Genomic DNA, 23735 nt, shown 5'->3' with positions numbered 1-23735 from the left:
TAATGAAGAAGAAAGCATAGCATGAAAGAAAGGCACAGGAAGGTCATGGTGACTTGTCATTGTCATTCCCTACTACTTCTGTCATTTTGTCTCTCTGTCCAATGCATCACTTCCAGAGAAGTTCACTTCTAGTCCTATATGGCAACTGTTGCTGCTGTTAGTCTTACTCAGGCTGCCATAATGGACTATCACAAACCATACAGCTTACCCAGCAGAAAGGTATTTCTCACTGTTTGGAAAAGCAGCAAATCCAATAACAAAGAGCCCTTAGTGTCTTTGGAGACTTCTCTTTATAGATTGTAACTGTCTATCATCATTCTCTCTTCCTCAATGTGCACAGGGAAGAGGGAGAGAATGGAGAGAGAAACAATGAGAAAGAGCTCAGATTCCTCCACTCCCTTAGAGGGACACCATTCCTATTGGATTAGAGACTCACCCTATGACTTCCCTTGTCTCTAATTACCTCCATAATGGCTTGGTTTACCAATGCAGCCACATTGGAAATTAGCGCCTGGGATGTTTCTGGGAATTTCAAGAACTAAAGGATGGCAATCACTTGACATTCTCCATTGGGAGAGAATGGGATTGGCAAGGTGGGATGAAGTGCCATTTAAATGGGTATAAAGTACTGTTAGAGAGTAAGAAGGCATGTGGTAGAGTCTGAGAAAGTACTTAGAGAATGAAGTAGTGTTAGAGCCATATGGCATGTTTCTTAAAAAAAATCCGTCTGGTAACAGAAAGAAGATACAAAGATGATCAATAGATGTATGTGTGTCTCTGTGTGTGTCTGTGTGTGTGTACATGTTTGCATATGCATGCGTTTTAACATAAACACCCTTTGAAGGAAGAGTATCAGTTTCCAGTGATGCCACAAGGGGTAGTTGTTATTGTTGGTTGGCTGTGCCAGCTTCTGCCCATTTAAAGATACAAATAATGAATTAACATAAGAGTTGAAAAACTGTAGAAATGGTTGAGGTCAGTCAAAAGCTTAGACAAATTTACATTTTGAAGAAAATTACCCAACACATTCTAATTTTTCTCTATTAATCTTATTATAAGCCGATGAATCTTGCTCATACTGTAGAAACTCCTTAGTATTTCTTCCCATATATCTTTTGACATAGATTTTGGAAATAATTGTTCAAGCCACTTCTAGCATGATGGGAAGTCCTAAGTTGAATGACAATGTATTTCTTTTGCATGGCTCCTGCGTGTTTAGCATTCAAGAAATCCAGCTGTCTAGAGAGGGTCAGGAAGAGTCAGCAAGAGTTGATTTACTTCCTAATAGGTTTTAAACTTTCAGAGTAAGAAGTTATAAATCGAAATTTCTTAATGCAGCCTGCAGTACCAGATCTGAAGAAATAGCATTCCATCTAGACTAAATAGCACAGAACTAAGGTATGAAGTAAGAAGCTAGACTATGGATGAGTGTTGATGGAAAATGTGAGTAGTCATTATCCTCTGGGGAAGGTGCATTTCTTTAAAGGCATAGTGAAAGTTAGCTAGCAGTGGTGTCAGTTTCATTCCCCAGGTCTTGCTTTGTTCTCCTTGTAGCTTGACTGTGAGTGGTCCACACATGAACATGTGATATGACAGCCTCCTTCAAACCCATCTTGGCCAGATTCCTGCCAGGCTGCTGGTCACTTTCCTTGCCTCTGAAAGAACCATGTGATGATGCCCTTTTCCTGATCATGCTTCCTTATGGTTCTGTTGGCCCTTTGTCTTGCTCTCAGTGTAGCTAAAATTATTGAGATACTAGAAACTAGGCTACATATAAAATAATAGAAAGCAGCCATTCAATTTATTTCATATTTGTGTCCTTGTACAAAGAGCAGTGGATCTATGACCTGGCTTTGCACAGCATGAATATTTTCCTCACAGTTTCTTTCAATAAAACTTCATTCAGATTTTTGAAAAGACCAATAATGAGAATATTCCTTACTCATTGGGAAATGCATTCAAGTGGGTCTTAACTAATAAGTGAAATTTCTGCTGAACTGAAGACCAAGTTGTCCTGACCGTGTAGCACCAGTTGACCAGTTGAGAAGCTGATTCAGTGGAGCATAGAAAACCATGTTCTCTCTGCCGCCAGGCTCACATCTGAAGGAAAAAAAGAGAGAGAGAGAGCATAGGAAGACTAGACTAAACATGCAGTTTCTTCTTCCAGACTTCCCAATCAAGTATGAAAGGAGAGTGGGTGTAGAAATAAACCAATGTGCAGCTAGTGAAACACCCTCTACATAGGAAGACACATCAGGAATAGGAACAAACATATTTCTCTATAATTCATATGTGTGTGTGTGTGTGTGTGTGTGTGTGTGTGTGTGTGTGTGTGTGTGTGGAGAGAGAGAGAGAGAGAGAGAGAGAGAGAGAGAGAGAGAGAGAGAGAGATACTGGGGTTTAAATCTAGTGCCTCACACATAGTAGGCAAAGACTATTACCACTGAGCTATGTCCCTAGTCCTGAAATATAAATTTAAAGCCAAATTTTTATCTTCTTTTCAATAATGGTCCCATCTTTTCCCAGTTCAGAGGTAAGCTCTACCTTGAATTAAGCTTCTTGCAAATAAAAAAGTAACTAATAACAGCTGTGAAGATCAAAACACCAGAATACTTCCATTTAAGGGAAATGTCAACTGAAGTTCTTGGGGATATTGGCTATAACATCTACGTTCACTTCCATTTCAAGATACTCATGTGGACTAATGGAAAGAATGTAAAAGATGATGTGACCAGATAGGAATAGAGTTTGGATCCAAGGATTTTCCTGTTCAACTAATGTTTTAAATGTTAAGAGATCTTGGTAGTCTTAGCAACAATTAGAGCTAAGGAAAACAACATTTAGAGCTATCTCAAAACAAAAAAAGCAAGAATCAAAAAGTTATCTCTTTCCTCTAAAAAGAAAACAAGTTTTCTGCTGCCCCCTGCCCCCTGAAATATTTCAGAATTCCATTCTACTGAGACTCATCTTCATTTCCCATAAACGGCTACATTTTTTTTTTAACAGTTTCTGATTTGTTTCCTAAATGGTCTCAGGTGGATAACAGATTTTACTCAATTGGCTTACATTATTTCCTTTTGATGGTCTGGATTTGTTTGAAGTTGGGCAGAGACACCAGGAAGCTTTTGAATGAACAGAATGTTTGGTAGTAAATGATATCATGGAAATGTGCTGTAACCAGTCACTAAGAAGGAAGGAAAAGTATATAGTCATGTTAGTTTAAAAGTCAGTCGATGATTAAGAGCAATAATAGTCATTCAGGAAAAAAAAAAAAAAAAAAAAAGCCTGTTATGTGATATATGGAGAACCGTAATGGCAGCTAGTATGTGGAGACTATGAACTTGTTGGTTGCTACTACTAGGGAATCCTATGATGAGCAGTCAGTCATTCCCCTGTTGGGTTTGGTGTGAGTGTGCAATCAGGGTTTGCACAGCATTTCAATTTTCAGTTTTAGGGAAGTATTTACAAAGGTTCATGTGTGCCCCTGTATGTTAAAGCAGAAGGTGCGTAAACTGTATTCCACCAAAAGTGGCATTATAAACCTGTATTCTCAGCCTCCTGCTTCTAATATGGTCAATTAACGAAAAACTGAGAGGCAAGAGAGGTCAGCATGCCAGTGGTATGCAAAATGTACCATCTCCTTGGGGCCCAAAGGCATTACAGAATGCAGGCAGAGCTCACCTTATGTCTTGGCTGTTTTCTTAGAACTTTGCATACAACTTACTTTTGTCCATTGGTTTATTTATTTAAGGTACCGTCTTTCTTTACAGCCCCAGCAGGCTTGAAACCTACCTACCCTAGGCTGGCAATCTACCTTAGACTGGCATTGAATTTGTGATCCTCCTGCCTCAGCCTCTCAAGTACTGGGATTACACGTATGGGCCACACTGGGCCCACCTCTAAATAAAACATTTTTTTAAAGTGTAGGCTTATTCCTGACTTGAAAGAATGTTGTAGCCAACTCAAGAGGCCTGTAATTACCTTCTAATCTAAATAATCTCAAACTACTTTGGTAGTGTTTTCATGTGTTGGAATTTTTCTAAGGAACAAACTGTTATATTTAATAGTGATATGATATAGCAACAGGAATGATCACACTAGAAAAAAGTTATCTTTAATTCCTCAAATTTTAACAGTCTAAATAAATGGTTTAAGAAATTATGTATTTTAAAATGCCACAATGGTTCTTTTTCACTCTTTTATACTTTTTTTTGTTATGCCCAAATATGTTTTTGTTTAGTTAGCTCCAATCTTGAAATTGTATATTGGGAAAAGAAAAAGCCACTTTTGAACCTTCTTGTACTATTTGTATATCAGGGGACAGAATAATCTCCCCAACCCACATTTTGTCAATGTCTTTAGTTCTGTTTCGGAGTTAGGTCTTACCCACCTACTATGTGCATTCTGTCAATTGACAGACCCCTGGAGAAAGAGCTTAAACAAAATACTGTGGTCTCTTTCCAAAGAGGTTCTTTCAAATGGATTTTATTACTTTACATAGGATTATTATTATACACAAGTAGTTTCATGGATCAGGAAGACACAGATCATATACAAATGATTTTTCAGCTTTAAAAATGCTATTGGGTTTATTAAACATAGGAACAAAAAAAAAAGAAATATCTCAAGCCCTATATCTCAGACCTCAAAAATACTAATTAATAGATTAGGAAAATCAGAAATGGGACCTCTTAATGTCTGGAATTTTAATTGCTAAGTAACACTATTAACTAAGTTGGAGAAAGTGTTTGCCACACAAACAGCCTGTTGGCTTTTTGGCTCTTGGAAGTACCTGTCCTACATACCACCAACAATAACCTTAAGGGCTGGAGAGTTGGCTGAGTTAGGATCCCAACACCCAGGAAAAATGTTCAGTTATGTCTGCAGGGGCTTGTAACCTCAGCACAGAAGAGACAAGTGGTGGCAGAGACCAGATCATGACACTTGTGGGCCACCAGCCTGACCAAAAAAACTGAGCTCCAGATTCAGTGAGAAAGTTGCCTCAAAGAAATCAGGCAGAGAATGGTAAGTTGGACATGCAGTATACTGTGGTGTACACACAATTATGCAGTGAAACACACATCTTTATACACATGTACACACACATACATCTTCATACACATGTAAACACATGCGTACACCATGGACACACAGAGGCAGGGATGGGGCTGGGCAGGGAGGAGGCTGGTATTAAGTTAATAAAGAGCCATTGAAAAGATTCCACCAACAAAGATAGAGCTGGTTTTCAGGGTTTTATATATCCAAAGACTATACATCTATTGCTGCGTAACACTTGGCCACCCTGATTTGTTTTGAAGTGCAGTTTGCCTTTCCATATGTGGTGCTCAGCTGAGCCATCATGGACATAATGAGTTCAGCTCTCAGGATGCCCGGGCAGCTGGAGAACAGCCCTATGCTCATGCTGCTCGCACAAACACACGAGTTGTGTTCCCACAGTGGGATCCAGGACTCCAAAGGTCCTGCAGCTTTTTTATCCTGTAAAACACGTGACGCTGAGAGGAGGTGGGGGGTGGGAGGGTAGTTCCGAGAGTAAGAATTTCCGAGACCAGAGTAGACACAGTCTGAAAGGAGCATGTGAAGCAAGCACTTCTTTGCGGTGGGAGGATATGGGCAATCAGCAGATGTCTGTAGATACTACAAAGGAAAATAAACACTACCGAAGAGCAGACTTATGTAGGAAAACATTAAAGGGGGGTTTTAAGAGTGATGTCTGGGAAACGCCCTGGTGGAATTGAATACTCTGGGTAGCATGTCTGAAAGGGAACAAGTTCTTGTAGTCAGGGTGACTTCTCTGCTCAAAATCCTTACTTTTCCTATTTATCCTGTCCTTCTTAAAACATGTAGAAAACACCTACTGTGTATTAAATAATATGCTTCCTTGAATCCTCCCACCAGTCACACACACACACACACACACACACACACACACACACACACAAATATATATACAGCACTTTGGCGATCAAATGCCATTTGTTAACAACTAGAGGTCATGGACTTTCAAAGCAAAGACAAAACAATTCACTTACTGCAGCAAACTGAATTCACAAAGCAGCTTCCCAGGGTGAAGCTGGAAAACACATGCATATCAGGGTATTTGAGTTGGCTTTTCTGGCCTTGCTGATGGAGGGAGACATCTTGCTGACATATTCCATCATTTCTGATGAAAGGGGCTTGGAATGGTGTTGTGCGTGAATTTTTTTTGTTTAGAAGAACATGAATTAGACATATTTCTTTATATGACAAGTATGGGTTTTCTGTGTTTGAAGTTAGGATGTCATATCTAGCTACTGTCTTTCTTTCTGTACTCTGATCAGGCTCTATTATGGTCATGTTTTCATGATTGATGTCTCATATCTTTGCTAGTGGAGACTTGGATCATTTTCATAACCAAAAATCTATAAAAATAATCTTTTCAACTTTCAGATCCACTGGAATGATGCTATTCTATAGCTGGTTTGGCCAGATCTTGTTACCATTCCAGTCAAGTTCTTATTCTTTTAGGCAACCATGTACCTCAAAATTGAGATCCAATTATGTAATCCATGAGGAGTAAATTAATTAAAATTTCAGAGACAAAGCATTGATACGGTCAAGTTTGTCATACATAACTAGACAGGGGGGAACTTATTCTGGGAGTCATCAATTTACTGAATACTTTAACTATTATCTTTCATTTTATATGTCATCATTTTAATCTTTAGATTGAAAATAATGTTGATTATGAGTTCTCCTGTTGCTGGGTTGGATACACATACACGAGAAGTTATTAAAGAAAAACAATGGAATTACAAAACATCTCCTTCACCACCACTTACTTGATGCTCACTTGCCTTGGGCTCAGAATTTGCAAGGTAGAAATTTCCATTAGCTATTACATATTCCCATCTGGCTATGAGTAGAGCCGTGTTGCTAGGCCAGATGGTCAGGGCCAGAGTTGCTTATTTAAGCAGCAAACACACAGGCCGAAGTGACTCTTCTTGGAATCGGGAGTGTGTGTGTGTGTGTGTGTGTGTGTGTGTGTGTGTTTGAGAGAGACAGAGAAAGCTCCACCTGACTCCACAGTCTCTGAAGAAGCTCATATTTTTCTGCCTTCAATCAGCTTTCCCCAGGTCACCCCTCAAATATTCCAAAACTATACAGGATTAAAAACTTGCATGGGCCAGTTGAGTTTTATTCTTAGGTGGGTTATATATTCACCCTTAGTAATCTGACCAATTCATATAACCATTCTGGAAATGAAGACAGTCTAGAGTTTGTTACAGAAAGTCCATGATTGGACCTGAGGAGATCCATATTGGCATCCTCTGTCTGCTGTTAATACATTCAGCTTAGACACATCTCTCAGCCTCTCTGAGATGCAGTTCCTAAGTACACAAAAAGAAAGCAATAACTACTAACCTACCTAGCAAATGACTTATGCTATTTCTATGAAAAACAGTATTTTGGAGCAAATAAACCGAGACCTGGAAGCTATGTATCTCTTCCTCTCATTTATTGCCTGGTACATTAAATTTCACCATGGAAATGAACAAGAATGATTTAATTTACAAAATACAACCTCCAGCATCAACCACCTCATCTTTCTTGTCTGCTTTTTACTACTGTGCACATAACATATGGCCATACTTGAAAAGGAGCAGACTCCTTCATTCCTTTTTTTCTAGAGACATATGTTTTCATGAAGTCCTTCAAGAAGCTCGGTCTGAGTTCTGTTGCCATGACTATTTTCCCATACCAGCATCCCAACATCCTTCTCAGCCAGTTGCGGCCAAGAACAGTTTCCTCCTCAAACTGCCATCTGAGGACACAGAACTATACAAACTCATCCTTGCTAACAAGAAGGCACTTTCTTCTAAAGCTGGCCCCAAGTTATTTGACACTAGTTTTTTGTTGTTTTTTTTTTTTTTTTCTGGTTTTAGGGAGAAAAACTGAATCAATGTGAACAGTGACCGATGCTTCCTATCATGGAATCCCATGGAAATATGGGGACTATTCTTGGCTCCAAAGCTCTCACTCACTCACATGATGCTGATGAGAATGGTATCGGCATGCTTGTTGATAAGTTTAGTAGGGTGAAAAATGAGGAACAACACATGGCACATGGTGTGGTTGTCAGTAGAGAAAGACTTTTCAGGGGTGCATGTTGGAGTAGTTTTCCTTTAGACATCTAATGCTACACTGTATTCATTTCCAGTTACTTTCAATATCTTCCTTATCTGGACTCTTAAGCCTTTCAGACTGTTATGTTTTGTTTTATGATTTTTGTTTGTCTGGGTTTTTTTTTTTCCTTTCATTCAGATAAGTACCATTTTTGTCTTACTTCTAGAACATAAAGTCCCAAGAAAATCTACTCTAATAAAATGAACATTGAACTCAAAGTTATGAGGCACTGCCTTTACTGTTTACTGACTCCTTTAAATCAAAAGGACAAGTTGTAAACTACTTTAACAAAAAAATGTCATCTCCTGTGCTACAGGCTCCTTAGTGCTTCAGAAAACACAAAAGGGACAGATTTATAATCACTTTGAGCAAATTGCCTCTAGAATTCTAAGGACAGGGAAGGAAAAAATGCAGCACCCACCCTTAGACATTCCATACAACACGTAGAATAGACAGACCCAAGAATACCAAACACTCAAGTGGCCTTTAAGAAAGAATTTTAAAAAAAAAACCAAACCAATAATGTACTAAATAAATGAATCCTTCAAACAAGTGGAACTGACCCTGACAGAAAATAATAATAATAATAATAATAATAATAATAATAATAATAATAGTACGTTTCCCATTTTGTCTAAAGGGGAGTCCTTTGAATGTAGATCAATTCTGCTACCTATATAGACATAGTGAAAAAGAAGCAATGTGTCACATAGACATGCTTCTTAAACCTTAAGAGGATGCAATCCCATGGAGATTTGATTCTTGGAATCTGGCTGGAACCTGTGATTCACAATCCCCTGGGTGATACTCACTTTCCTTGGGCTACATATCTACAGCTGGTGTACAGTCAGTGGTAGTTTTCTGGTCCTTATATCTCTTGAACAGTTGTTTTCAGTTATGGATAATTTTGACTCCACAAGATTTTGGCCATGTCTAGAGATAGTGTTGATTGTCAAAACTCACAGAATGCTACTAGAACCATGTGTATTGGGGCCATGGATATTGCTATGTACCTTTCAGTGCAGCTCCTTATGACAAAACTGCCTGCAGTGCTGTGGTTGAGAAACCACACTGTGGGGGACAATATTCTGTGTATGTCTCCTGTGAAAGAAATAATCTGTTGAAACTGTTCAAAACATCAAAACTTTAGAAAAAAAGGTCAAGCGCATGTACTAGAAGCTTGGAGCAGGGGTGAGCACTGTTTAAAATGACCTCCCAGTATCTAAAAGAGGATGTTGAGGATGGTAGCCAGCTGTGCTCCATCGCCCTTGAGGAATGAAGAGGAAATGTACATAAAAGGACCTGTCCTGGCTGGCTACCCTTTGTCTACTTTCTTCATGCCAGCCAAGAAGACTGCTTTGTGAGCTCACAACCATATTTGTCCTGCATGTTTTACTATGCTCAGAGACCCTCCTAAATCCTGGGTAGAAATTTTCTTTTCACTGCCAAGTCCCATCTCCCCTTTACCTTAGAGCATTAAAAAGTCTTCCTTTGCTAGGATGGAATGGCTGCCAGTGCCTCTCCAGCCACAGCTGGCATCCTTCCCTCTCCAACATGTTATCTTTCAGACTATAAACATGTTACTGCCCATCTATGTAGGAGGAATTGTGCCAGATTTTTACAAAGGATAAAAAGATGAGTAAGACGGTCTTCAGTTCTAAGACTTTCCTAGTCTAGGGGGCAAAGACTCCAATAGATAATAATATAAATAGTATTTAATAGTTATCTTGGTAAGACATTATTTTAAAAATCAAAGAAGAGGTTAAAGAATTAGAAGATCAGACAATATAGCTAGATCTATGAGTGGAAAGAATGGTTGTTTTTATCTGGAAGTATTTTCTCTAAATTAAGTTCGAATCTAGTGCACCAAATAAACACTTGTTGTTGTTGTTGTTGTTGTTGATATAATTTGAAGGTTATGAGTTAGAGTAATCTGGATTTAGAGCATATTTATGGAAAAAGTTTAGTGTGAATAAAAGCCAAGACATTAGATGTGTTAAATGTCCACAGTCTATAGGAATAGAACAGAGAAGTTTCCAGAATCTGTGTGATTGAATCTAGTTTTGAGAACTGACTTTAATAACCTCTGAAGATGCCTTGGAATGTACTATTGTAAAAGGTGGTGATCTTTGAGAAGGGTTGTTGGTTACATTCAGGATGGGGATATTGAAACTTATAAGTCTATTTTTCCAAACTAGGACCAAATGAGGAATTTGGTACCCTCCTTCAGACCTTGTGATTTCAGAACCTCTGTACATGGTCATCCTTCATGGAAAACTTGTCTTTCACCTGGATCACAGAGAAATCAAAGAGATAAGCTCCCATTGTGTGTGTGTGATGTGTACCAGGCATAGACTAATGAGAATATTACCTAATTTAATCCAAAACGTTTGTGAGTTTATCACAGTCAACACTGGTGCAAAGAGGCTTTTTTGTATTAGTACAAAGTTCCATCAACTGCTTGTTTCTCCAAGATAAGCAAAACTTCTCTTAGGCCTGCCTAGGAAGCCATCCCTGAGTGGAAACAATCCTCTAAAGACCATCCAAAGGAAAGGAATCCTTTGAGTGCAAAGGAAAGGCAATTTCCTTTCAGAAACGGAATGGAGAAAGCTCTTGCCAGGGAGGTTTAAACACAACTGCCTGCATCTCCAGAACTTACAGAGGGGAAAAGATCACTTCGGGGAAAGTATCTGCAAACTCATTACTCATTGTAAATTTCTGTGACTCCCACTCAATCCTGAAATTTTACTTCTGGGAATGGTACAGATACTAATTTCCAAACATTTAAAAAAGCCAGCCTGTAGGTGCTCAACGAATAACATCCCACGAGAACCTTGCTTGAGTTCTGACTCTCTTGAGTTTCAATTGTTCTTTTCTGTAAGAGCACAGCTTTCACTGGTAACCCTAAGAATGCCTTCCATAATCCCAAACACGATGTGTTCTCCATTAACCTCGTGTAACTGGACTTTCTTTCCCCTCTTAAAGTTATTCTAGGCTTCTGCATATCCTTCAACGTTGATGTGAAAAATTCAATGAGTTTCAGCGGCCCAGTGGAGGACATGTTTGGATACACTGTTCAACAATATGAAAATGAAGAAGGAAAATGGTAAGCGTTCAGGATCTATTGTTGTTCAGTTCTTTTCCACGAAAATGGAAAATATTTTCAGCTGGTTTTATGAATGAAACATTAACTGAATGACTCATTTGTGCTAGAAAACATATTCTAGTGGGGTGGTGATGGAGGCTGACGTGAAGTTAAAGAAGCAACATTCCTGGGAGTTTTAGAGGAAGTGGTTACACATTTCTGCTGGTTTATTATTGGACTGACCTCAAGGAAGTTTCTCATTCTAGCATTCATTCACTGTGTTGCTTTGACAAGTGTTCCTGGATTGTTCCTATTCTAGAGTTACTTGAATAGTTGACTGAAATTCATTAAGAAGGAAGTGGTAGGAGATGAGATGCCCAGAGAAAGTTACTATTAGTTTAGTTGCAGGGGGCTTAGGTTTTTTTTTTTTGTTTGTTTGTTTGTTTTTGGGTTTTTTTTGGTGCTTTGGTGATATACTAAGTGTTGTCTCAAGTTGACAGTAAACTCCAAGCTGGGGAGCCTTGTGAGTAAAGGTAGACCTTCAAAGACAAACAACAGCTCTTAGAATCAAAAGCAGAGCATGGAGAAACCACTGGAGGTTGTTTCATTAAATATAATTTAGGAAATTAATGTAGATCTGACTGGATTGCCTACAAATTAGGAAATCTGTCTGCAAGCAAGACCCTAATTTAGTACTTAAAAGGTGAGATTTTGCAGGGTCTGGTTGGAGAGCCTAGAATGAGACGTGGAAATGGGGAGATCAGGAGTTCAGGGTCATTTGCCTTTATATAGGGAGTTCAAAGCCCATCTGAACTACTTGAAACATGGTTTTGAAACAAAATGAAAACAAACAGATAGATAGATAGAGATAGATAGATAGAGATAGATAGATGATAGATAGATAGATAGATAGATAGATAGATAGATAAATGAAAGCCAAAAAAAGAGATGAGGCCCCAAGTCTACCCTAGGGGTGACTGGAGTCAAATAAATATGTATCTGTGATCAACTTATGAATCATTAAGTTTTGATAGAGCTCTAGAAATGGAAAATGAAGGGAATAAAGGGATGAGAAATATTCCAAAATTTCTGTATTGGAATATTGAGAAAAAAAGGGAGTCATTGACAAAGACATTTTTATATACAGGCATATAAAGTCAACCTTAGGGGAAGTTGATGAGTTTATTTTAAAACAGTTTGAATTCAAGATGGTGTCTAGTTAGTTAGAAACTTCAAAAAGGAATGCCTATAGGTAGAGAAACTAAGCAGAAAAAGACTCTTAATGAGCAATGGTTAGTTGAGTGCCCACCCTTTACCCTGTACTCTGCCCTGTTTTGACATGTGGCTGTAAACATAATATACACTCAATGGCTGTGTACTGACTAAGTAGCTAAATCTTATATAACATGTTCTTACCATCCATGAAGCATAACTACATGAAAATGATCGAAGAACAGTTCTCCAAGAGAAATGGAGCTGCTTCAAGCAGTGCTGAACATGGCCGTCAAGCCTCTCTGTGCCATTGCCCTTCTTAGAAATGCACTACAAAGTCAATTTTGATCATCACTATTTTTGTGGTTAGCACCAGATTTTACATATCAGTGTGTATGGGAGAGCTTGTGAGCATTTTGGATGTAGATGGATAGCAGCTACCTGTTTCTATTTTAACACCCCATATTTCCAATGATATTTATGGGAAAGTGAAAAACCAAACCAAAACAACCAAAAGGGTGTGAATAACTGAATTTACAAATAAGAAAATTCCCATCCCAGAATTCCCGAGCAATAATGTGTGGCTGGCTAGCCAGCTGTGGCTCTAAAGAGACACAGGCACTGGTGATGTAGAAAGATGTTTGGATATTCCAAAAGTGTTTATAAAATTGGAGAGAATGTAGGCTTACTCTGGAAAATATGCTAGGGAATAACTGGCATACGTTGGGGAACAAGGATTCTGTTGTTTTAATTTTCTTCAGGGGTGAACACCTTCATAAGTATTTGCTGCCCGTATTTTAGAAACTTGTCCAATTTAGGTAAAAAAAAAAAAAAAAAAAAAAAACAACCCATTCTGACTCATCTTACCTCTTGGCTGCACCATGCCTAAAGAAGGAAGGAGTTCTTGTTGGGTCACTGTCCGTGTGTGTCCCCTGTGTTTGAAAAACATTGCTTAAATTCTTTGGAAAGAATCAAAACAATACCAAAGTAGCTTTATGTCCTCTTTACCTCTCAGGAGTTTACTGTCAAGTGTAAATTTACTTTATGACTTTTGCACAGAAACCACACGTTTTCTCAGTAACAGAACGCATCATACTACTGATTAAGATCGGTGTTGCTCATCATGGCTAGCATGAGTTGCAGCATTCAAATGATTGCAGTGCAGTGCAGAAGAACCAGACGGACATAACTGGCCTAAAAGCTTCAGTTTGAAGAAAAGCGACTAAACAATGCTTGGCCCAGCACAAGCTTTCGGGAAAATGCAAGATGTGGTTTGGGGCTTTCCACTGCTCTCTCGGTCCCTTATTTCTTCTGTGTTGGACTTTTTAATGACTGTCCAGGCTGCCTTGGAGGCCTCCATGACTTCACTGGACATGTTCTCCCCCAGTAGATGTCAGGTAGACAGATATATCCCTCCAAACCCAATCCTCAGCTCAATGTGTATCTAAACTCTGCTGTTCATTGTGCAATCTAGAGAACACTTCTTAGAAGGAGAAAACTGGCTGAACATCCCAAGGTGTTTCTTCACATTCTTGCCTTGTCACAGGCTTACTATGTAAACACTGTGGCCATTCACGCTATGTCTCAGTTTCCTGTCAATGACATGATGATCACAGCAGCATCTGGCCAAACTCCCAGGGTCAGTGTGAACACCTGAGTCACAGTGTCACAAGAACTGTGCTCTTTACTACTGAAAATTTTGAGTCAAGATGACTTTTCACACTTTACTTCTATAAATTTGTTTGTTGTGCTAGGAAAGGGTCCCATGGCTTGTATAACTGATGTTCTGCATCTACTATGTGTATCTTTTAAATAAAATTTATTCAAGCTCAGAGGGAGAAGGCTTCCTAAAGTTCTTTTATAGAGCTAACATAGTTTTTACTTTACATTGTTTATGATACCTTTCAAAACTGATATGTCCTCTCTGCCAAAACTGTCATTTTGGGGGTTCATTTCATTTATAGCCTTCTGCCTTTTTTCTCTTATCAAAATCAGAATAATTAATAGGATCACAGTACAAGTTTAATTTTTGAGATCACTAAACTGTTGCTCCATTCATAAAAGAAAAAACAAAACTGGCTGACAGGAGTTATGACAGTCTGAGAGTGACTTTGGTTGGCTGTATTAGACATCAATAAAGAGGTTGGTTTAAAAGGATGTTATTGAATAATGTCAATATGAAAAAAAACTCTACATGAATTTTTCCTGTAGCATGATTTCAGAGATCATCCACTCTTCAAAGAAATATAGCCATGGTCACAAAGAACAAAAATGTCAACTATAAATAGCACATTTTATCTCAGTTCACTAAGCTTCTTATTATGACTGGAACTTTTACATGGAGAAAAGGTATTTTTTCTAGCTTTAATGAGTCTTGAATTCACTGAGGGTTTCTCTAGAGATTAGTAATGATATCTAAAACATTTTTTTTTCTCTTCACATACAGACAAGATATTTCAAAATGTTGTATATAAAACCAAAATTTAGGCTGAACATGGTAGTGACTCCTTTAATTCCGGCATTCATGAGCCAAGGGCTTATGATCTCTGTGAATTTGAAGCCAATCTGGTCTACAAAGTGAGTTCCAGAATAGCCAGAACTTCAGAATGAAAATGTGTCTCAAATCAAAGACAAAAACAACAAACAAATTCATAGAAATAAAAGTATTGACTCAAATTTTTCAGTAATAAAGAGCACAGTTCTTGTGACACTGTGACTCAGGTGTTCACACTGACCCTGGGAGTTTGGCCAGATGCTACTGTGATCGTCATGTCATTGACAGGAAACTGAGACACAGTGTGAATGGCCACAGGGTTTGCATTGTAAACATGTGACCAGTCAAGGATATGAAAGCACCCTGGGGTGTTCAGCCAGTTTTTTCCTTCTAAGAAGTGTTCTCTAGAACCTTGAACTGATGAAATGCCTCTGTGACCCAAAGTCCTGTATGAACATTCTAGAGGCAAAATACCCTCTAAAATAGAAAACAAGACAAACACAATTTCATAATCCAAGAATCTCAATTGTTTATAAAACACAAAATCAGATCTCACTTATTTTCATTTATTATTCTCACTTAAATTCCCCTTTTAATACTTTTTATTAGTTAATTTAAATTTCCCCCAGCCCAATCACAGTTTCCCCTCCCTACCGTCCTCCTCTCCTCCCTGTCCCTCCCCCATCTACTCCTTCTCCTTTCTCTTCAGAAAAGTGTAGGTCCTCCATATATATCAGTCAGCCGTGACATATCACGTTACAGTAAAACTAGGCACCCCCTCTGTGGTGGTATTGTGCTCCCTGAAATATTGTGCATGCTAATAAACTTATCTGGGGTCAGAGAACAGAACAACCACAATATTAAACATAGAAGATAGGCAGTGGTAGCACACGCCTTTAATCCTAGCATTCCAGAGGCAGAGATCTACCTGGATCTCTGTGAGTTCAAGGATACAGCCAAGCATGGTGACTCACACCTTTAACCCCAGAAAGCCAGCCTTTAATCCCAGTGAGTGATGGCAAAAAGCAGAAAGATACATAAGGCGTGAAGACCAGAAACTAGAAGCATTTGCTGGTTAAGCTTTTAGGCTTTGGAGCAGCACAGTTCATCTGAGAGGCATCCAGTCTGAGGAAACAGGATCAGCTGAGGAATTGGCGAGGTGAGGTAGTTGTGGCCTGTTCTGTCTCTCTGATCTTCCAGCATTCACCCCAATATCTGGTCCCGGATTTGTTTTTATTAGTAAGTACCTTTAAGATTCATTCTACATCCCTCTCCTATTAACACTGGACAAGGCAACCCAGTAGGAGGAAGGGGTCCCAGAAGCAGGTAACAGAGTCTGGGACAGCCCTTGCTCCCTCTGTTAGGATTCCCATAAGAAGACTAACCTACACAACTGTAACGTGTGTGCAAAGGACCTAGGTCAGTCCCATGCAAGTTCTCTGGTTAGTGTTTCAATCTCTGTGAACCACTATGAGCCCAGGTTGGTTGATTCTGTGGTTTTCTTGTGGGGTCTCAACCCCTCAGGCTCCTATAATCCTCCCCCCGCACCCCTATTACCTCTTGCACAGGATTCCCTGAAGTCTGCCTAATGTTTGGCTATGGATCTCTGCATCTGTTTCTATCAGTTGCTGAATGGGGTGTCTCTGATGACAATTGGGCCAGGCAATGATCTATGAGTGTAGCAGTAAATACCATTCTTTTAATATATATCTAAAATTGTCACCTGCACTAAGGATATATAAGTGAACAAAAATTAGGGATATTGGGGAGCTGAGGTTCTACCGTAGAGGGAGGTACATAAAAAAATTACAAGGTAAGTCATACTTTATGACAGAATGTGGTAGCTACTGCCAGATTAAAAAAGATAACGGGATTGAGACATGGGATTGCTGGAATTCCACAAATCCTCTGCTGATACTTTTCTTAGATCTTATTATTTTTATGTAGCCTTGGAAAAATGAGACTTACTTAGCCTTAGAGTGGTAAGATATGTGTGATTCAAGAAGAGCATGCTGGCTGCCAGAGAAAACAGCCCCCAGGAAAGTAAATAACCATTTTACATGGTATATCCTGCTGGTGCATCCTCTACCATTGGTCACAACCCCCACACTTCCTGTCTCGATCTTTTACTGCTGGGTTCCACCACTTCCTGTACTCACACAGCTTGATGTTCATTTTCCCCAGAATTTGTAGTATGCCTTGGCCATAATTGTTGCATCAGTTCAGATTCCAGGTCTTTCTGATTGCTATGGACTCTTTATTGTGTTAAAGGCCAAACATTGTCTCAGCCCACCTGCCCCAGTGTGCTCTGGATGCTTTACCCCACTGTGTTCCAGCCATTCATACCTCCCATCATTTGCCCTTCTGGTCTTTATTCTCCTGCCTCTGCACATTCCCTGGCCTCTCTGCAATCTCCTTATTCCTTTCTCCTGTCATTCATAGCTTCTTTGTTAATAACATGCTTCTCAGGATTCCATTTTCATTCATTATGCCAGGTTTCTCGAGCTAATAATGTATTTTCCAAATAGTCAGTTCTACACACTATCTCCATTCCACTGAAAAGACAGAATTTGGGGGTTGGAAGGGGCTTTGGAACTGTATTGCCCATCCATACTAGAAATGTACTTGAAAGTGTGCCTGGTCGGCTATACTGCCGCTTGAAGTCACTGTACAAGTTCATACTCTACTGCCTCTCCCTTAATTATTGCTAAAGGAATATAGCTATTTTTGCGAGGGAGAGAGAGAAGACATGAAACTCAAATTTATAGTACCTTCATGTTTTTTTATTATATATTTTTTATTTTTGAGATTATAATAATTACATTAGTTCTCCCCTCTTGTTCCTCCCTCCTATCCTCCCCATGTGTCAACTGCTTTCCTTCAAATCCATCTCCTCTTCTTTTTGTTCTTTTGTGGTATTGTTGTTGTTGTTTGAGACGGTCTCTTTATGTAGCTCTGGCTGTCCTGGAACTCACTGTGTAGACCAGGCTTCCTTAGACTCACAGTGACCTTCCTTCCTCTACTTCCTGAGAGCTGGCAAAGGCTTGCCCCACTACACCTGACTCCTTTCTTTCTTTGATCATATGTAAATATGTAAAAACAACCTGTTCAGTCCATATAATGTTACATATTACTATATAAAAAACATACACACACACACACACACACACACACACACTCCCCACCCACCCCCACGCTGACTATTTGGCATTAGATAACATTTGGAGTACTCTTCCCAGGGGAAGACTATTTCCCCTGCTCTCAGCATTCTTTAATTGCCTATAGTTATTTTTGTGAGGTTGAGGCCTCACAAGCTTTCCCCTTCCACAAGAACATGTCTATTGTTCTTGTTCTTGTTCAGGTCATGTTTAGGCGGCCATGTTCGTGAGGCTTCATAGATGTAGCCTCTCTGACATTTCCAGGAGACATAATCTCACAGCAAATTTCCTGATCTTCTGGGCTCTTCACCACAGATGTAGTTCTCAAGTTTTATCAAGGAAACGTCTCTTTGCAAAAGAGACAATTATAGAAAACCACAACTGCTCAAAATGCCAAGTTCAGAAGCCCAGTCCCAAGGGATCCATCAACAACACAGCTGCTGTACCCAAGGTCTAGGGAGCACCATGGAAGAGGGGAAAGTAAGTTACAAAGCCAGAGGAACAGGTCATTTCTTTCCTGTTTTCATTTATTGTTGCTGCATAACCAATCACCCAACACTTACTGACTTAAAGCATCTTTGATTTTATAATTCATCAAGATTTTGAGGATGGTGATATTCTTCTGTCTCTTGGGTTCATTCATTTGACTTTAGTCTTTTAGCACCCCAACAAAATCCAGATGGTCCAAAATGGCTTAACTCCTATCACTCATGTCCTGTGAATAGTGAACCAGTAAACCAGTGATGTCACAGACAGCAGAGAAGGAAAAGGGTCCAGAATATCAATGAGAATAGAAGCACGGAATCTGCAGCCACTTTATTTCAAATAGCTCGGTTAAAAACCAAGGAGATGAGCTTATGCTAATAAATTTGGATTTACCTTTTTAACAAAGCATTAAGTATTTAAAGCAAATGAAAATTATTACGGAGTCAGTCTCCTTACACTTAATGACTGTCAGAAAGAATGTAGAAAAGCTGATGTTACAGTAGAGGCAGTAGGGTCCCTGATCATACAGGCAGTGCAGAAACGAACAGGCTTGTCTTAAAAAAGGAAGGTAACCATTTGGAGGTCTAGGCAGCCCAAGAAAGAGAGATCTGTAGACAGTACAGTTGGAATTATGCATTTCTTGGTGTTGGAGCTTTGACCTGCATTGCTTCAAGAAAATAATCTATTTGCATCTATTAAATTGGGGGTTTGTTTTTTAAAATGAATGTAGTAGAAATGACACTGAGCTCTGAGGCTGTCTCACCTGTCACTCTGGACCTTATCCCTTCTCTGGCTCTTGTGACACCACTGGTTCCACATTTTCTGTCTTTATTTCTCTATATCTATCTATCTATCTATCTATCTATCTATCTATCTATCTATCTATCTATCCATCCATCCATCCATCCATCCATCCATCCATCCATCCATCCATCTATCTCTGGTCACTCCTATCTAATTTTCTTCTTTCACATACATGCCAGGTTTCAACCCTCTCTTACTCTGCACTACTTCAAGGAGGTAATACTTACCTGTTGGCTGACTCCAGACTCACAATATGCTTATATATGTTTCACATGGTTTCTGATCACAGCCACCTATGGAAGTAACCCATTCTTTATTTCTTTGTTTCTATAACCAGAATTACTTTCTTCATCCCCTCTATTTTTTTCTTCTTCTAACTCCATACTTGTGCATGCCTAGAAATGTCTTGAAAGAGTCTCTCTAAACCATTGGGATTTTTTGTTTGTTTGTTTACTTGGGTTTTATTGTTGTTGTTTGTCTTAGCTCTCCTTTGGGAGGAACCTAGACTGAGCAGCTCATCACCTAAATATTGATTTATAGGATTGGTTCTCCTTTTCTCTCTATTTCCTTAGTTCATATCTCATCTGAATTTTTATATTGTCCCCCTAACTTTGCTTCCCTCCAATTTATCCACAGCAGTGCAGGCAAATATGTTTTATATGACACTCACCTGTAATGGAAGTTAAGTGTGGTAACACACACACCTTTAGGCCAGAACTTGGGAGGTGGAGGAAGAAGGATCACAAATTGGAGGCCAGCTTTGGCTCGTTAACAAGATCCTGCCTCAAAAATGAATGAATAGATGAACACATGCATGCATGCATGCATGCATACATACATACATACAGGTTTGGTGGTTTTTGAACTTGCAAAGTTTTATGCTGGACCATAATAATACTCATGATTTGAACCTCATCTACTTCTCCAGTGTCAACTTCTATCCATCTACACTGAACTCAACAGCACGGTGACACATTTCCTCCCAAGACATTGCTAAATTTGCACCAAGTTTAGAGCCATTCACTGCTGTGATACACACAGTTGTCTTCATGCTCCCATTTTAGGACACTTGAATTTTGAGTTTTATCCCTTTTCTATCCTCATCTCATGGACTAGCTTGAATGTGAGATGCCTATTTTTTTTTTCCCATTTGTGTCTCATATAGTTCAAGGAGGCTTCAAACTCACTATGTAGCTGGAAATGGCCTTGAACTTGTGATCTCCTGTTCTTCCTACTGAAACATCCCAAGCAACAGGACACACATCCCCACGCCTAGCTAGAGGCCTCTTTTCTCTATGTGCATGAGTGTATGTCAGTGTGTGTGCATGTGCACATGCTTGTGTGTGCTGGTGTCTGCAGAGGAGAGAATAGGGAGTGAGGTCCTCAAGACCTTGAGTTTCTGGCAGTGGAGAACCACCAGATGTGTGTTCTGGGTACCCTACTCTTCTGGAAGACAGCAAGTGCTCTCAACCATGGAGCCATCTCTCCCATCCTATTGTTAATAAGCATTAACTTATCTAGCCAAATGCTACATAGTTTCAATAGGAGTACACTAATTTCTCTAAACTATTTTACCATAAATTTATGTAGCCATATTGCATAAAACAAAATACTGTAAAAGAAACTAAGCTTAATCTCTTTAGTATAGCATGTTGTAATTTTACACACCCTCTTTTAAATAAATGTGTTACATAGATTTTAATTTCTATTAATCTGAAATAAAGAAACATCAATAGAAATAACTGACATTTAGAGAGCCCATAATATGAGCTTGAGGCAGGTCTAAGCCTTTTGCACATCTTAACTGTGTTAACCTTTGTGGTGATGATAGTGTGAGATAGGGATCTGCCTTCATTTTGGCCTTGAAGAAATTAAGACACAAACAGGGTCACTGACTTACCTTTAACCAGATAGCTATTAGCACTAAAGCCACAGCTTGAACTCACAAAGCCTATCACCAAGGCTTGTGCTATCTTCTACAAAGAGAATTTAATTATTTAGAATATTGGAAGGCATTTAGGATGGTGTCTGCCAAATGGCATAAACTCAATAAATCTGGGCGTTATCAGTGCAACTATAGTGAGTTTAATAATTTGCTTTCATCTCCCTTAAATTAGACCAGTTTTTCACTTAAATTAGCTAGGGTTTCTCTTTGAATTGGGTCACAGATAAATTTTCATCCTATTGCATACACTCATTAACTTCTGGTTTGTATGCAACACGAGGTTTTCAAGAATGTGCCTACAATAATCAATTACTTTTGCTGTCGTCGTTGTTTCTTAATTATCCCTTAGCATTGCCTTTATGTATTAAGCCCTTTTCCTTATTTTAGACCATTTTTAATGATGACTTCCTAGAAGTAAGAACTGTAGCCTAAAAGACTGAAATATTCTTATGGTTCTTTGTGTACATCAGAAAAATGTTCAGCCAGTGCATCATACTATATGTTTAAGGAATTCTGCTTAATAGCTCGATATTTATCATTTTTATAGGTTTATTTATGTTAATACAAGCTTTTACAAAGCATTTATAGAAAATAAACACCATCTTTTGTCAGCATGACAAATATACAAGTATTTAAAATTGTTTAAGTGTTTGCTTGAGCCATTTGTATCCCCTCTATAACCTTTTAGTCCTTCTTCAGGCATTTCCCTCCTTACTAAATGTCCCAATTTTTCTGGAGCATTTCTTCCCTGACAAAACTGCCTGACTCTTAACCATCTGAGTCACAGTCTCCTGAATGCATTCCATTGTGCCTATGTTCCTCTTACTGTGAGGATTCCAGACATGACCAGGGCAGAGCACAGAGGGACTATCGCTTTCCTTGACCAGAGCATCTATTTCTAGCAATACAGCCTAAGGTCACATTAGCATATTTGGCACTAAAATACACTGTTGGCTCATGCTTTTGTGCTGTCAACCAAATCCTCCATGACTTTTTCACATGAACTCCCATTAAATAAGGCTTCCCACATCCTGTACTAATATAGACAGTAATGTGCAGTTTGGTAAAATTATTTACACAAGTTCCTATTAAATTTTAGTTCATTTAATTTATTATTCTAGAATATTGAGACATACTTATATTCCAAACTATATATAGATATGGTTTTAAAATACTTTAATGTGTTTTGTGTCTTCTCTGAGCTCATAAGAACATAGTCTCAAACAATCTTGAAGTTCAGAGCTTTATGGTGAATGAAAGAGTCCTAGAGACTGAATATAGCTGTTTAGCCATCATCAAAATCATCAGTTGGGGATCCACACAAGGACCTTAGCAATCACACATACTGAAGTGTCTTTTCATGATGATATTCTGGGAGACTATGTAAGTGACTGGCACAGATCTGAACTCTGCCTGAAGCAGGGAGGAGCTGAAACAGCTCTATTTTCTTCATCAGTGATGGAGTATTTCGTCATGTTGTCTAGAAAGACACAAGATTTTATCTGGGATCTCAGAACTGTCCTGCTTTCCTGAGTATTTATAATCTAAGACTTTCTCATATTAAATCCCAGGATGATCTCATGTTTATATTTCCTGCTTTCTCTGAAACTGGCAGTTTCTCATGGGAAAAATCTCATTTCTACTTGTGTGTTTTCATAAAGCAACACAATAGCAGGATTAGCTGTGATAAATATGGTAGTGATAGATAAAAAAAATAAAGCAAAATCGATGATGCCTCTGGTGCATCTTTTTAATTATTTAAATTATGTTTTGTTAGTATAGAAAATAACTCATGGGGTTGGGGATTTAGCACGCTTGCCTGGCAAGCTTGCCTGAGTTTGGTCCTCAGCTCTGGAAAAAAAAAAAAGAAAGAAAGAAAATAACTCACAATGCCCTGTTTATACATGTATCATTTGCTGTTACTCATATGGTTTTACACTTTTCCCTTTCCCTTCTCCTGCCCTGATGATTCCACTGCAGACTTTATGTTATGTGTACATCCTTTAGCTCCAGATTCTTTGTATTAGAGAGAATATGATATTTGACTTTCTCCCTGTTACCCTCCCACTTTTTAAAAAATTTCCTCTACCTCAATATGGTTTTCTCTCTACTTTCATATCATATATTATGAATGTATGTATGTATATATGTTTCTATATAGAAAAGAAAATATAAAAACTTATCTTTCTGTATCTGACTTATTTTGATTCACACTATGATGTCTTCTTCCATTTTCTAGCAAATGGCATAATTTCATTCTCCTTTAGAGCTGAAGAAAACTCCATTATGTGTGTGTGTGTGTGTGTGTGTGTGTGTGTGTGTGTGTGTGTGCATATGTACTACATATTTTTAATCTGTTCATCTGAT

At 38.7% G+C, this 23735-nt stretch overlaps 1 protein-coding gene across 1 annotated transcript in view; it reads left to right on the top strand.

Annotated features, from left to right (window-relative positions):
* Window positions 1–23735, top strand: part of Itga1 (integrin subunit alpha 1) — a 142941-nt gene that overhangs the window by 39138 nt on the left and 80068 nt on the right. The window contains 1 exon segment of the mRNA XM_036207009.1: window positions 11170–11290. Within this exon segment, the coding sequence (XP_036062902.1) occupies window positions 11170–11290 (121 nt within the window).

Source organism: Onychomys torridus, chromosome 15, assembly GCF_903995425.1.
Source record: "Onychomys torridus chromosome 15, mOncTor1.1, whole genome shotgun sequence".
NCBI classification, from domain to species: domain Eukaryota; kingdom Metazoa; phylum Chordata; class Mammalia; order Rodentia; family Cricetidae; genus Onychomys; species Onychomys torridus.
The sequence above is the reverse complement of the archived record's forward strand: the minus strand, read 5'-3'. Positions and strand labels throughout refer to the sequence as shown.